The sequence below is a fragment of the Oratosquilla oratoria genome, chromosome 38 (assembly GCF_046742065.1).
Source record: "Oratosquilla oratoria isolate Oo_2021 chromosome 38, ASM4674206v1, whole genome shotgun sequence".
Taxonomy (NCBI): Eukaryota; Metazoa; Arthropoda; class Malacostraca; order Stomatopoda; family Squillidae; genus Oratosquilla; species Oratosquilla oratoria.
Window position 1 is genome coordinate 21,216,730 of NC_134814.1, and position 15,288 is coordinate 21,232,017.

At 42.4% G+C, this 15,288-nt stretch overlaps 1 protein-coding gene across 6 annotated transcripts in view; it reads left to right on the forward strand.

The window, feature by feature from the left end:
• The window catches only part of Epp (Ecdysteroid phosphate phosphatase), a 65,349-nt gene that overhangs the window by 41,101 nt on the left and 8,960 nt on the right, over positions 1-15,288 (forward strand). For all 6 annotated transcript variants that reach the window (XM_076176096.1, XM_076176101.1, XM_076176100.1 and 3 more), the window contains 4 exons: positions 1,681-1,790; positions 3,583-3,688; positions 10,764-11,015; positions 12,173-12,282. In XM_076176096.1, coding sequence (XP_076032211.1) covers positions 1,681-1,790; positions 3,583-3,688; positions 10,764-11,015; positions 12,173-12,282 — 578 coding nt within the window. The remainder of the gene's footprint in view (positions 1-1,680; positions 1,791-3,582; positions 3,689-10,763; positions 11,016-12,172; positions 12,283-15,288) is intronic.

The following is a 15,288-nucleotide window of genomic DNA, read 5'->3' on the forward strand; positions in this document are numbered from 1 at the left end:
CTCTCTCCTACAGAGAAAAGTGGGAGGTGAGCCAGTTGTTGTTTGCTGACAACACTGTGCTTGTAGCAGGATCAGAGGAAGGATTGAGGAAGTTAGTGACAGAGTTTGAGAAGGTGTGTGAAAGAAGGAAGCTGAAGATAAATGTGGGTAAAAGTAAGGTGATGAGATGTACAAGGGGAGAGAGTGACAGCAGGCTGGAAGTGAGCATTAAGGGTGAAAGACTGGAGGAAGTGGATAGTTTTAGATATTTGGGTGTGAATGTGGCAGGAAAGGGAGGAGTGGGGGTGGAGGTAGAATGTAGATTGAGAGAAGCGAGTAAATGCCTTGGTGGATTTAAAAGTGTAATGAGAAATAGACATTTGGGAATGGATGCTAAGAGGAGGTTATATGAAGGAGTGATTGTGCCAACAGCACTGTACGGGGCAGAAACATGGAACATGAGAGAGGAAGAGAGAAGGAGTTTGAATGTGTTTGAGATGAAATGTTTGAGAAGTATGATAGGGGTTACTAGGCTGGATAGAGTGAGAAATGAGGAGGTGAGGAGGAGAACAGGGGTGGAAAGGGAACTGGGAGATAGGGTTGATGAAAGAATATTAGGATGGTTTGGACACATGGAAAGAATGAGTGAAGAAAGATTAGTAAAAGAAGTGTGGAAGGCAGAGGTGGAAGGAGTGAATATGAGGGGGCGTCCTAGGATGAGGTGGATGGATGGGGTGAAGGGGGCTTTGGGGAAGAGGGGAATGTCTGTTGAGGAAGGACAGGAGAGGACAGAAGACAAGGGTGAATGGAGAATGGTCTTATATGGATGATGTTGTGATGCATGAGGTGGAATGGGCGGGGGGGATGGGGGACGAGGTAGATGTGTGAGCAAAATTTGGCGCAGCCCGAAGGGATTTCTCCCCGTCTTCTCCTTTATATGGGGGGACGGAGAGGGGGGGCCACCGATTTAATGAAGTGTCCTTGCTGTGGATGTGCTGTGTCTTGCGACACTGCATCTGACCCAGGGCAGTGGACAAGGTGCAGGGATGACCCGTCATCCAGGAGGTGCTAAGATAAGAGGGAGGGGTGGAGGGGTGTGGAGTGTATTCAGGGATGGAATGGGTGGGAATGATTTTATGCCTTTTCCTTTTTGGCTACCTCCCTTGTAAGGGGGAAAAAGCCTCGGGATATGTATGTATGTATGTAATGTATAAAAGTCTGCAGTTCTATTTAAGAAAATGGGTTCATCAAAACATGTATCCACACCAACTGAAAGAATTTTCCATAATGTGTTGTACAGTACGGCATGAAGTGTTGCATCCTGGACAGTTATCAAAGCAATGTAGCAAGTAAAATCCATTCTATGAGCACTCCCATCTCAACACATCTTTACATAATACAAGAATGCAAGAATGAAGGAAACTGCAAGAGACCATAAGGTTTACACTAGGCAGTTCCATGTCCATTACCACCTGTCATCCCTGTCCATAAACTTTTCTATTCTTTTCTTAAAACAACCAATAGTTTCAGCCCTCATTACATGATGACAATCTATTCCATCTGTTAACTACTGTATTGGTGAACCTGTTCTTGGCCTCTTAAACCTAATATTGTCCTATTTAAATCCATTACTATTTTATGGAGTAGAGATAGGAACATCTACCAGTTGTAGAATTAAAGGACGTGCATTCTCATGCCCAGGCAGATATCTCCGACCCGACCTGAACATGCCAGCAAAGCTTCCTGCAAGACACAATAGCCCTCACTCGTTCTACAAGGACTGTCCTCTCACAAATATTGGACTTTTACAGGTCAGTTATTTACCTCTATTTTATCTTATTTATTTATTTATTATTATTTTTTTAACATAGCCATTTGAGGGGTGTTGTAGCGTTTCAGGATTTTATTCTGGTTAGGACAAAATTATTTGATTCAGTTTGGAGAAGCATTCTCTACTTTGAGTAAGAGAGTGTCTTGTTGAATTTGATTACATGGAAACAATAGGCTGGAGTTGAATGATACATATACCAAGGACTTTTTCCCCTGTACGCTACAAAGCCCTCTGTGAGGGGCACCGTCCTAGCCTCCCGATAGAGGGGGAGTGTGTGATGTTAAACCATATCTTCACAAGAATGGTAACCAGTCAAAAGGCATAATTCCATTCTCACCCATTTCATCCCCACTCATTCCATTCCCTATTCACCACCCCTCCCTCCCTCACTCTCATTTTGGCTCTTCCTGGATGACAGATCATTTCTGCAGCTCGCCCATTGCCCTGGGTCAGAAGCAATGCAGCAAGTACATCCACAGCAAGGCTGTTTCATTTAATTGGTGACCCTCCTCTCTGTTCTTTCATGCAGAGTTGAATAATAAATGATGCTTCAAGTGTGGAAGCATGCTGGCCTCGTATTTGCTTAGTTGTGGGTTTGAATCCTGCACTTCTCTCTAATTCCCAACAGTGACTGTTACCTGCCCCAACAGTCCAAGCACATAGGCCAAAGGTAATAGCTTCAGCCACAGCTACTCAGCACCTCCTGGCGTAGGCTCCTCACCTTCTGCAGCTGTCATTACTGGAAATCTGAACTCCCACAGTGTCAGGCAACAGTTCTCGGGCCTTCCCGCAGATCTCTCTGGGAAGAAACTTTTGAACTCTTGTCGCTGTTGCATTTTTTTTCTGCATGAGGGAACGGAGAGGGAGGTCGCCAATTAAATGAACCAGCCTTGCTGTGGATGTGCTGTGCCTTGTGACATTGCTTCTGACCCAGGGCAGTGGGTGAGATACAGGGATGACCTGTCATCCAGGAGGAGCCAAGAAAAAAGGGAGGGATGGGTGGTGAATGGGAGTGGAGTATGTGGTGATGAAATGGGTGGGAGTGGATTTATGCCTTTGACTTTGGATACATTCCTTGTGAGTGGGAAGAAGCCTTTGGTATATGTATGTATTAGTATGTGACTGTTTCTATATCACTAGCTAAAGGTAGACAGGAGGTGCTGTCACTAAATATGTTTTTTTTCTTTATGAAAGTAGCAGTTGCCGACAAGACTGATGAGTTAAACACCATATGAGGACGGAGGCTTTATTTGTATGATGTTTCATTTATTACAGCTTTTTCAAATACTTGAAAAAGCTGTAATAAGTGAAACGTCATACTAATAAAGGCTCAGTCCTCATATGGTACTTAACTCTCAAATATGTGGTTCAAATGAAATGTTTAACTATTTCGGTATGATGACGCCTACATAGGTGTCATGAGGCACAAGTGGATACACGAGGATGATTATACATGTATTTTTTGTAGTTGTACATGAGTTACCCCTGGATTCTGTAAACTGGTTTAATCATGTTTTCTGTGTTTATTATTACTCAGAGTGAAAGAGAACAAGTAATACAGCAGTGACTTTATATTTTATAATGCAAGTAGTGTGATGTATTGTACACATGGCAGCTGATACTGCACACAAGAATTTGACTCGTACTGAAATGTTTAAGATATATGATGACAAACATCCACCCACCCTCCACCCATCCCATACTTGTCCACCCATTTGTTTCCCTTTTAAAATGTTCATGGCACTTCTTTCATATTTTCTTTTGAATTTCAGGCAGAACTGGTGGGTGAAGCCATGAGGGAAAAGGGTATACAGATACACCACGTGTTTTGCTCACCCTCTCTCCGATGTGTACAAACTTGCACTAATATTCTCAAAGGTAAGTTTTCAGTGCAGATCTGAAGTCGATAAGTAGCATTAGTTCCTACATGTGGGCAACCTTTGGTCCCAGAATGTATCTCCATATCTACAGAAGTTGCCCCTAATTCATTTAATAAATAAACCATGTATTGTCTTTATTTTGTGAATGCTGAACTGGGGCTTATGGCATCCATCTTTATCCAGGCCAGATTTGTGGTGGTATTGTTTTTGTATTTTGCCATATTGGGGTATTTGACTGTAAGGTGGTGAGTGGTCAGTACCTTGGGGACTTTTTTTGGAGGTCTCCTGTGGACCAAAACCATACCTCATTTGTCTATGCTTGAGTAAAATCTTTACTCACAAAGGAACGGTGAGATACTTTTATTTGCTGTTCCTTTTGAACCTGCTGTTTCATACTTCACTAATTCTACCTTTTTGTCTGGTCCCCTGTGGTGGGAGAGAAGAATACTGCCATAATGTACCTATGTTTGTTATAGAAGGTGGCTAAATGGGACAGTGAGAGAACTAAGGATCTCCTGCTCCATTTTTCTTATACAAAAAGTCAAAGCATAAGGGAGGGAGGACACTGATTCCCTTGTACTGGGTCATTAAATGTAAGTGGATATATCACACATGAATGCAAAATGTAAGAAATTGGTATTACATATGTGAAAAGATAGATGTGTTAGTGTTGAGTGAAACAAAACTGAAAGGAAAAAGTGACTTTGAGTTTGGGAGTGTTGTGGAGAGTGTGTTGGGAGTAACAAGGGAGCAAGGAAGGAAGGAGTAGCTCTATAAAGAAGTAATCAATCAGTTATCAATCCATTGCCCCAGGTCTTGCTTCCAGGAGACCCACAGCTCCCAGGTATACAGCATCATCCACAGGACTGCCCCATAAGTCACTCAGGGAAGAAATATTGTGTTGTGCCAAGATAAGAGGGAGGGTGGAGGGGTGTGGAGTGTATTAGCCATGGAGTGGGTGGGAATGATTTTTATGCCTTTTTCTTTTCGGCTACCTCCCTTGTAAGGGGGAAAAAGCTTTTGGTATATGTATGTATATAGCAAGGGTGGGGCAGTATGAGATGAGGTGTTTGGTGCCTCCCTATGTGTGGTGGTTATATTTGGAACAGTTTGTTTCTGTAGCTAGGCCTATTTTGTGCTGGATGGTGACCTGAACACAAGCACACAAGGGTGGTTCTTGATTTTTTTGGGACAAGTGATGAGACAGGTATGTGGCGGAGTAGAGAGAAGTGTCATCAAAGATAATATGAAGCTGAAATTGGGATGGAAGATGTGGGCTTTGTGAGTGCAGACATTCCTGGTAGTAAGAAAAGTGAAAAAGAGAGAAAAACATTTTGGATTGATATAAATGAATGTGTAAAAATTAAACCATTGCCCTTGGTCTCTCTTGTAGAAAACCTGCAGAATTGGGAGAAATGTAAATGTATGGTGTTGTGGATCTTAATGCCAGAGTAGGGGATGAGTTGATAGTACTAGGGAGATATGGGGTGGTAGGAAATAACTATAGCAGAGAAAAAAAGTTGTAAATATGTATTGAAAGGTAAATTATAATAATAAGCACGGTGTTCAAGAAGAGACAAACGTATGTATATTTGGGACAGGATGATGGATGGGTAGTCAAGAGGATATTGATGGACCATGTAGTGGTGTTTCAAAGGAGAACTGGAAGAATTCTGGACATAAATGTGTATTTACTTAGTTGTATTTTATGGGACGAAAGCTATGCTTGTGGTGACCCATTTTCATATCTCTCCGCATCCAGTTTATTCTTAAAATCTTGTATAGTTTTGGCAGTCACTGTTTCTCCATTTAGTTTGTTCCAGACATCGATAACAATGTGGGAAGCTATTCTTTTTCAAATCTCTTCTGTAACTGTCTTTCTTCAGCTTCTTTTCGTGTCCTCTTGTTTCTCTTCTGTCCCATTTTAATAAGTCATCTCTATAAAGGATTTCCATCCCTTTCATAATTCTGTAAATGGTCAACAAATCACCTTTCTCTTCTCTGTTCCAGTGTTGATAGATGTAATTTCTCCAACCTTTGTTTGTATGTCAAATTTGATAGTGTAGGTGCCATTTTTGTTGCTGCTCTTTGAATTCTTTCTAATTTTCTTATTTATTTATTTATTTATTTATTTATTTATTTTTTATTTATTTTATTTTTTTTGTGCTAGGTGCCCATAGTGTTGCAGCATACTCTAGTTTAAGTCTTATTAGTGTAACCACTATTTTCTTTACCATTTCTTCATCCATGTAGTCGAAGGCCATTTTCATTGATCTTAACAAGTTAAAAGTCTCTCCAAATAATTTATTGACATGTTTATCAGGTGTCAAGTCACTTGAGATAATCACTCCCAGGTCCCTTTCTGAATCGACTTTTTTGACTTCCTTGTTTCCAATTTTATATTGACCCGATATTCTATTTTTGCTTTTTCCAAATTCCATTATGCTACATTTCTTAATGTTAAAGTTCATTTCACATCTCTTACACCATTCCCATATTTTGTCCAGGTCTTCTTGTAGCGATCTGCAATCTTCTGTGCTGACTCTCATGAGTAATTTGGCATTGTCACCAAAGATGTTCATGTAACAATTCACTCCCTCATCCATATCGTTTATATATATGGCAAACGTGTGTGTGTGTGCTTATTTTACTAATGATACAGAAGTTTAATGTAATAATTGGCAACTGAACTAGCTGTAATACAGGAGTGAAGATGATAGGATATCTTTAAGCCAGTGTAATTTTTCAAGAAAGGAGTCAAATAAAACCTTATCTTCCAGAAGTTTCTGGATCACTATGTGCCCCCATCATTCCAGCTGGTGGAGCATTTACTATACAACATCTGTCTATATACCAAGACCATTTTCCCCCTTATAAGGGAGGTAGCCAAGTCAAAACCACATACCTACTCCCACCGATTCCACTTCCCTCCACCACCTTTTCCTCCCTCTCATCTTAGCTCCTCATGGATGATGGGTCATCCCTGTATCCCACCCACTCCCCTGGGTCAGAAGCAATGTAGCAAGACACAGTACACCCACAGCAAAGCTGTTTCATGTAATTGGGGACATCCTCTCTGTCTCCTCATCCATAAAAAGAGAACATAGGAAGAAATCCCTATGGTTATGTGTGAAAATATTCACACACAACCACTCCCAACCCTAACTCCCCCACCCCCTCTTGTACTTGCATCACGGTATCATCTATACACAGCCATTCTCCACTCACCCCAATCTCTTGCCTTCTCCCTTCCTTGCTCAACAGACATTCTCCTCTTTCTTAATGCCTGTTTAACCCCATCCATCCATCTCATCCTCTGTTGTCCCCCTCAAGTTCACTCCTTCCACCTCTGCCTTCCACACCTCTTTGATTAATTTTTCTTCATTCTTTCCATGTGTTGAAACCATCCTAGTGCTACTCTTTCATCAGCCCCATCTGCCATCTCCTTTTCCAACCCAGCTCTCCTCCTCACCGCATCGTTTCTCACTCTGTCCAACCTTGTAACCCCTACCACACCTCTCAGACATTTCATCTCAAATACATTTAAACTTTTCTTCTGCTATTTTCTGTCACCAATTAAGTCAAGTGACCTTGCTGTGGATGTGCAGTGTCCTGCTACATTGCTTCTGACCCAGGGCAGTGGGCAGGATACAGGGATAATCTGTCATCCATGAGGAGCTAAGATGAGAGAGGGTGAAGGGTGGTGGATGGGAATGAAATGAATGGGAATGGGTATATGCCTTTTGACTTGGCTACCTCTCTGGTAAGGGGGAAAAAGCCCTTGGTATATAGATCATTTAGTAATTTATATTCATTTTCTTTTTTGTATTGAACAGATGGATGTGTTGGCTTTGAGTGAAACTAAGCTGAAAGGGAAGGGCGAGTGTAAGTTTGGGAGTGTAAGTGGGAGGTTATCATGAGTGAAGAGAGGGTGAGGGAGGGAAGGGGTGGCTATACTAGAAAGTGAAGAGATAGGTAAACGTGTAGTGGAGTGGAAGGAGGTTTCCTCAAGGATAATGTGGATGAAAGTGAAACTGGGAAAGGAGATATGGGTTTTTGTAAGTGCATATGGGCCTGGCAGTGAGAAGAGCGTAGAAGAAAGGGAGGCTTTTTGGATAGATTTAGATGAGTGCATAGAGGAATTAGGGAGAAATATCAATGTAATAGTACTGGGAGACCTTAATGCTAGGGTAGGAAATGATCCAATTGATGGAGTGGTTGGGAAATGTGGAGTTCCAGGAAAGAATCGTAGTGGAGAGTTGATGGTGGAAATGTGTCTAGAAAGAGAGTTGATGATAGCAAATACAGTGTTTCGGAAGAAAGTCAAGCATAAGTACACATGGGAGAGGGTGGTGTATGGAAGGGTGGTAGATAGAGCATTGATGGATTATGTAGTGGTAAATAGGATTATGACAGGAAGAGTTAAGGATGTACATGTGCTAAGGGGAGAGGGTGGGGGAATATCAGATAATTTTTTGGTGGAAGGTAAGTTGAGAGTGGAGGATAGATGGAGGAAGAGGAAAGGGACAAAAGGTAGGGAGGTGCTTAGAGTGAACTCTTTAAATGAAAAGGAGAAGGAGTACAAGAAGCTGAAGGAGGAGTGGGAGGGAGTGAAGGATAGAGTAGAGCTAGGTGTGGAGGAGGGAGTCACAAAGTGTGCAAAGATGGTGTGTGGAACAAGGACAGGAGGAAATAGACGGAAGGGTAGTGAATGGTGGGATGAGGAAACAAAGAAGGTTGTAGAAGAGAAGAAGCGAGCTTTCACAGATTGGTTACAAAATAGGACGAGGGAGTCATATGAGAGGTACAAAGAAAAGAAAAGAGAAGTAAAGCAAAAGGTAAAGGAGGCAAAGAGGAGAGAAGATGTGAAATGGGGTAAGAGTATGACAGAAAATTTTGAAAGTAATAAAAAGATGTTTTGGAAAGAAATTAAGAGAGGAAGAGGAGGCAAATCAAGTAGAGAAGAAAAGGTAAAAGGTGCAGATGGAGAGATGATAATGGAAGAGAAGACAGTAAGAGGAAGATGGGCAGAGTATTTTAGGGAGTTGCTAAATGTGAAGGAGGATAGGGAGAGAAGGATAGCTGCAGTGGGAAATGCTAAGAAAATGAGAATGATGAGTGAGGAAAATGGAGGAGAAATAAGGAAGGATGAAGTGAAGGCAGTTGTTAAGATGATGAAAGCAGGTAAGGCACCTGGTCTGGATGGATGCCATGCAGAATGTCTAAAAAAAGGAGGTACAGTGATGGTGGACTGGCTGGTGAGGTTATTTAATGTTTGCTGGAGAGAGGGTAGAGTGCTGGAGGACTGGAGGAGTGCCTGTATAGTTCCACTTTACAAGGGAAAAGGGGACAAGTGTGAATGTAGTAGTTTCAGAGGGATTAGCTTGTTAAGTGTAGTTGGGAAGGCATATGGGAGGATCTTGATTGAGAGGATTAGGAGAGGAACAGAGGGAGTAATTGGTGAGGAACAGTGTGGATTTAGGACGGGTAGAGGTTGTGTAGATCAGATTTTTGTGGTAAGACAGATATGTGAGAAAGCTATAGGAAAGGGGAAGGATGTTTTTTGGGCTTTTATGGATCTGGAAAAGGCTTATGACAGGGTAGACAGAAAGGCACTGTGGGAGGTTTTGCGGATATACGGGATAGGAGGAAAGCTTCTAGAAGCTGTCAAGAGTTTTTATGAGAGTAGTAGAGCTTGTGTCAGGATTAGAAATGGAGAGAGTGAGTGGTTCGAGGTAAAGGTGGGACTTCGTCAGGGATGCGTTATGTCGCCCTGGCTGTTCAACTTGTACATGGATGGGGTAGTGCGAGAGGTAAATGCAAGGGTAGTGGGTCAGGGATTGGAGATGGTTAAAGAAAATGAAGAAAAATGGGAGGTGATTCAGCTGTTGTTTGCGCTTGTGGCAGGATCGGAGGAGGGATTGAGGAAGTTGGCGACAGAGTTTGGGAGAGTGTGTGATAGAAGAAAGCTGAAGATAAATGTGGGTAAAAGTAAGGTGATGAGATGTACAAGGGGTGAAAGTGGCAGTAGTCTGGAAGTGAGCATTAAGGGAGAGCGACTGGATGAAGTGGATAGCTTTAGATACTTGGGTGCAAATGTGGCAGGAAAAGGTGGAGTGAAGGTGGAGGTAGAATGTAGATTGAGAGAAGTGAGTAAATGCCTTGGTGGATTTAAAAGTGTAATGAGGAATAGACATTTGGGAATGGATGCTATGAGGAGACTATATGAAGGAGTGATTGTGCCAACAGCACTGTATGGGGCAGAAACATGGAACATAAGAGAGGAAGAGAGAAGTAGTTTGAATGTGTTTGAGATGAGGTGTCTGAGAAGTATGATGGGGATTACTAGGCTGGATTAAATGAGGAATGAGGAGAAGAGGAGAAGAACGAGGGTTGAAGGGGAGTTGGTAGATAGGGTTAACGAAAGAGTATTAGGATGGTTTGGACACATGGTAGAAGACGTGTGGAAGGCAGAGGTGGAGGGAGTGAACATGAAGGGATGTCCTAGGATGAGGTGGATGGATGGGATGAAGGGTGCTTTGGGGAAGAGGGAAATGTCTGTTGAGGAAGGACGGGAGAGGACAGAAGACAGGGGTGAATGGAGAATGGTTGTATATGGATGATGTTGTGATGCATGAGGTGGAATGGGTGGGGGGATGGGGGGGTGAGGTAGTATGTGTGAGCAAATTTTGACGCAGCCCGAAGGGATTTCTCTCCGTCTTCTCCTTTTATGCAAGGGGGGACGGAGAGGGGGGGTCGCCGATTTAATGAAGTGACCTTGCTGTGGATGTGCTGTGTCTTGCGACACTGCTTCTGACCCAGGGCACTGGACAAGGTGCAGGGATGACCCGTCATCCAGGAGGTGCTAAGATAAGAGGGAGGGTGGAGGGGTGTGGAGTGTATTCAGGGATGGAATGGGTGGAAATTATTTTATGCCTTTTCCTTTTTGGCTACCTCCCTTGTAAGGGCGAAAAAGCCTTGGTATATGTATGTATGTATATATTATTGAACAGATGTTATGGATGTGACATAGCCTGTTGTTTTACTATAACATATGAAGTTTTCCTTCTCAGGTTTAGGCATACAAGAATGCATGCCGATAAAATTAGAACCAGGTCTGTTTGAGTGGTTGGCCTGGTATGCTGAAGGAATGCCAGTGTGGATGACACATGAGGAACTCAGGAATGCCAACTTCAACATTTGTACAGATTATGAGCCTCTCATCAGACCAGAAGAACTGCAAGATACACAAGAGAGTTGTGAGCAGTATTATGCCAGAAGTGCTTATGTTACCCAGAGTGTTATCAAAACAACAGCATCAAAAGGTGAAGCATTTGCTAATGCAATTCTTGGTTTTTTATTTGATTTTATTATTATTATTATTTTTTAAGTATAGTTTGTTGGGTATTTTTTGTGTGGAAAAAGTAATAAAAGACATGGTAATAATGATTGTTGCCTCAAATTTCTTTGACTAAAAACCTGATATTGGTCCTTAGACCCTACCATAGATCTCTGTGGGAAGAAACTTTGGATTGTAGTCAGTGGTTATTAGTGTAAGAGAGTATTGTCGTTGTTGTTGTTCCCTTGGTTACCTGGCCAAGCACTCCCGTCTCCTTGAGGAACACCAACAAATACCCAAATACCCAAATACCTATATCATACACAGGCTTATGGTTGTATGAGGAGGGGATCACTCATAGATTGTCAGCTGCCCTTGTGTTAAGAAATAAAGGATATATAGTAGAAGTTGATAAAAGAGAGAGAGAGAGAGAGAGCCTGGGCCCACTCCAGAGACTGAGTGTAGCACTTCCAGATGGTGTTGATGAGTTTTGAAGATGGGTGGCAGGGAGATAGCTCTCTCAGATATCCATCTTGTAGGACCACCACTGCTTCTGACCCAGGGCAATGGATGAGATGCAGGGATGACCCATCATCCAGGAGGAGCCAAGATAAGAGGGAAGGAAGGGGGTGGATGGGAGTGGAGTATGTTAGGGATGGAATGGGTGGGAGTGGTTTTTATGCCTTTGTTTTTTGGCTACCTTCCTTGTAAGGGGAAAAAGGCCTTGGGTATATGTATGTACATAGGAAGATCACTTGCATGAACCTGTAATTGGTCAAGGTTCTTTATCATTCTGTTGCCCCAGGTCTCTCTTGCAGGACTCACCCGTAAGTCTCCATAGGGAAAAAATTCTGTGTTGTCTAGGGATTGTGTAGTAAAGGAGATAGACATACATATACCAAAAGCTTTTTCCCCCTTACAAGGGAGAAAGCCTTTGTAATTGTTATTATGTGTAAGTGCACACCAGCACCAGGAGGTGCCAAGATAAGAGGGAGGGTGGAGGGAAGTGGAGTATGTAGGGGATTGAATGGGTGGCCTTTGTTTTTTGGCTACCTCCTGTGTAAGGGGAGAAAAAAGCCTTTGGTATATGTATGTATGCACACCATTCATAACATTATGCAACATTAAACATTTTGAATATAGGTGGCAACATTCTGCTTGTGGGGCATGCAGCCAGTGTGGATGTTTGCACAAGACAGCTAGTCGGAGGACCACCCAGATCTGCCCACGAGATGACAAACATTATAAAAAAGGTATTCACTAATTCAGATTTAATGTTCTTTGTCAAGTTCCTCCTATCTAGTTTAAGGTTACTAGTTGTTGTTAGAAGTCATGTGACATGTTGCACTATATTAATTTAACTCCTTATTTAGGAACTTGTTTTATTCAGGCTAATTCCAGATATACCATTTGGCTGTGTGGCGATGCCAGATGCATTTAATGAGATTTATGGTACCTTTTCAATAGGAAAGAAGTTAGTTATGTATGTTTAATTGTATGAAGCAGGATCAATTTAATGATAAGTGTTTGATGAAAGACTTAGGAAAAGGAGAGTATTGTTGGGTTGCATGTACCAATGAATGGAGGAATGGGTGAGGCAATGAGTTACAGAGTAATGGAGGCAAGTCAGTGTTTGGATGGAATGAAAAAGGTAACGAGTAATAGGTACTGGGGATGAATGCAGGTTGCATGAAGTGATTGAACCCATGGCTCTGCATAGGGCAAGATTTAGAATATAGAGGAGGAATAAAGGAAGATATTTGATAAGTCTATCATCTATCTATATACCAAGGGCTTTTTCCCCCTTACTAAGGAGGTAGCCTAGTCAAAAGGCCTATAACCACTCCCACCCACCACCCCTTTCCACCCTCTCATCTTTCACCAGAGGGGAGCTAAGTCAAAAGGCATATAGCCATTCCAACCCATTTCACTCCCACCCACCTTTTCTCTCCCTCATCTTAGCTCCTCATGGATGACGGGTGATCTCTGTATCCTGCCCACTCCCCTGGGTCAGAAGCAATGCAGCAAGACACAGCATATCCAGAGCAAGGCCATTTCATTTGATTAGTATCTCCCCACCCTCTCTGTCCCCTCATGCAGAAATAAAGATGGGGAGAAATCCCTTTGAGCTCGTCAAAATATCATTCACACATAACTACTCCCTAACACCCCCATCCCCCACCCCCACTCCTTCCCTTCCTTTCATCACAGTATCATCAATTCACAGCCATTTTCCACTGAACCCCATCTCCTACCTTCTCCCTTCCTTGTTCAACAGACATTCCCCTCTTGTTCAATGCCTATTTCAGCCCATCCATCCATCTCATCCTCGTCATCTCCTCAAGTTCACCCCTCCACCTCTGCCTTCCACACCTCTTTTACTAATTTTTCTTCTTTTATCCTTTCCATCCTTCCAAACCATTCCAATACTCTTTCATCAGCCCTATCTGCCATCTCCTTTTCCACCCCAGCTTTCTTCTTAATCTCCTGAGCTCCTCATCACTTTATCCAACCTTGTAACCCCTACAATATTTCTCAGACATTTCATCTCAGACACATTCAAACTTTTCCTCTGCCTTTCTTAAATTCCAAGTTTCTGGCCCATATAGTGCTGTCAGCACAATCATCCTTTCATATAATCTCCCTTTTGCATCCATTCCCAAATTACAATGTTCAATACCCCAAGGCATGTACTTGCTTTTTCCAATCTACAATTTACCTCCACCTCCATTCCTCCTTTTCCTACAACATGCCACCCCAAATACCTAAAGCTATCCACTTCCTCCAATCTCTCTCCTCTCAGACTTTCTTCCAACTTGATGCCATCTTCTCACCATGTACATCTTGTCACCATTTACCCATATTTACCTTCCCAAACTCTGTCACTAACTCCCTTAATCCCCCCTCTGACCCTACCATAAGTGCAGTGTCATCAGCAAATAACAGTTGGCTCACCTCCCACTTTTCTCCCACCTTTACCTCAGACCACTCACTCTCTCCATTTCTAATTCTCACACAAGCTCTACTACTCTCATAAAAACTCTTGACTACCCTTAACAGCTTTCCCTCAATCCCATATATTTGCAAAACCTCCCACATAAGCCTCTTCCAAATCCATAAAAGCCTAAAAACATCTTTACCTTTTCCTAAAGCTTTCTCACATATCTGTCCTACTGCCTGTATAGTTCCACTTTACAAGGGAAAAGGGGACAAATGTGTGTAGTAATTTTAGAGGGATCAATTTGTTGAGTGCAGTTGGGAAGGGTTTTGGGAGGGTTTTACTTGAGAGGTTTAGGAGAGAAACATGGGGAGTAATTGGTGAGGAACAGTGTGGGTTTAGGAAAGGTAGGGGTTGTATGGATCAGGTTTTTTTGATAAGTATTTGAGAAATAGTTGATGAAGTAAATTTGATGAGACTAAGAATGGGATGGATGGATGAGGTAAAGATCTTGTTAAAAGGGTCTATTGGAGTCTATTGAGCAGGGAAGAGAGAGTGCAAGAGATACGTCTGAGTGGGGAGTGGTTGTGAATGAATAATAAATTGACATGGACCAAGGGGATTTTTTCTTCTCTTCTCTTTATATTTCTCATTAGTGGATAAGGGGTGTGAGGGAAGGCTCACTGTGTAATATAGTGGTAGGAATAAACCAACTTTGTAGAGCCCTACTGTCAAGGTACTGCATCTTGCTGCATTGCTTTTGATCTAGGCAGTGGGCAAGGGGCAGGGATAGCCTTTCATCTACAAGGACCTAAGATAAAAGGAGGACAAATGGGTGAAGGGTGAGTACATGTCTTGACTGGCTACTTCCCATACAAGAGAGAACAGGTCTTTTGGTATGTGTGTTTATTCGAGAAATATGATAGGCAAAAAGGGAAGCTCACTGATTAAGTGAAATGGACTTGCTGTGGATGTACTGTGTCTTGCTGCATTGTTTCTGACCCAGGGCAGTGGATGGGATACAGCAATAACCATTCATCCAAGTGGAGCTAAGGTGAGAGGAACGAGAGGTTGTCTGTCAAGTAAGGAAGAGAGTGCAAAAGATAGGAGTGAATGGAAAGAAATTGTGAACAGATGAAAGGGTGGCATAAGTCGAGGGGATGTTCTTTTCTTCTGCTCCATAAATTGTTTTGGATTGATGGGGAGTCGGGGCTGTATGATGAAGTGGCGAGGCAGTAAACCAGGTCCAGCTGCCATCAGGGAAACATAGATAAGCCTGACAATGGAAGTTGGTTTACCCCTTTTGTATAAACAGGAGTTA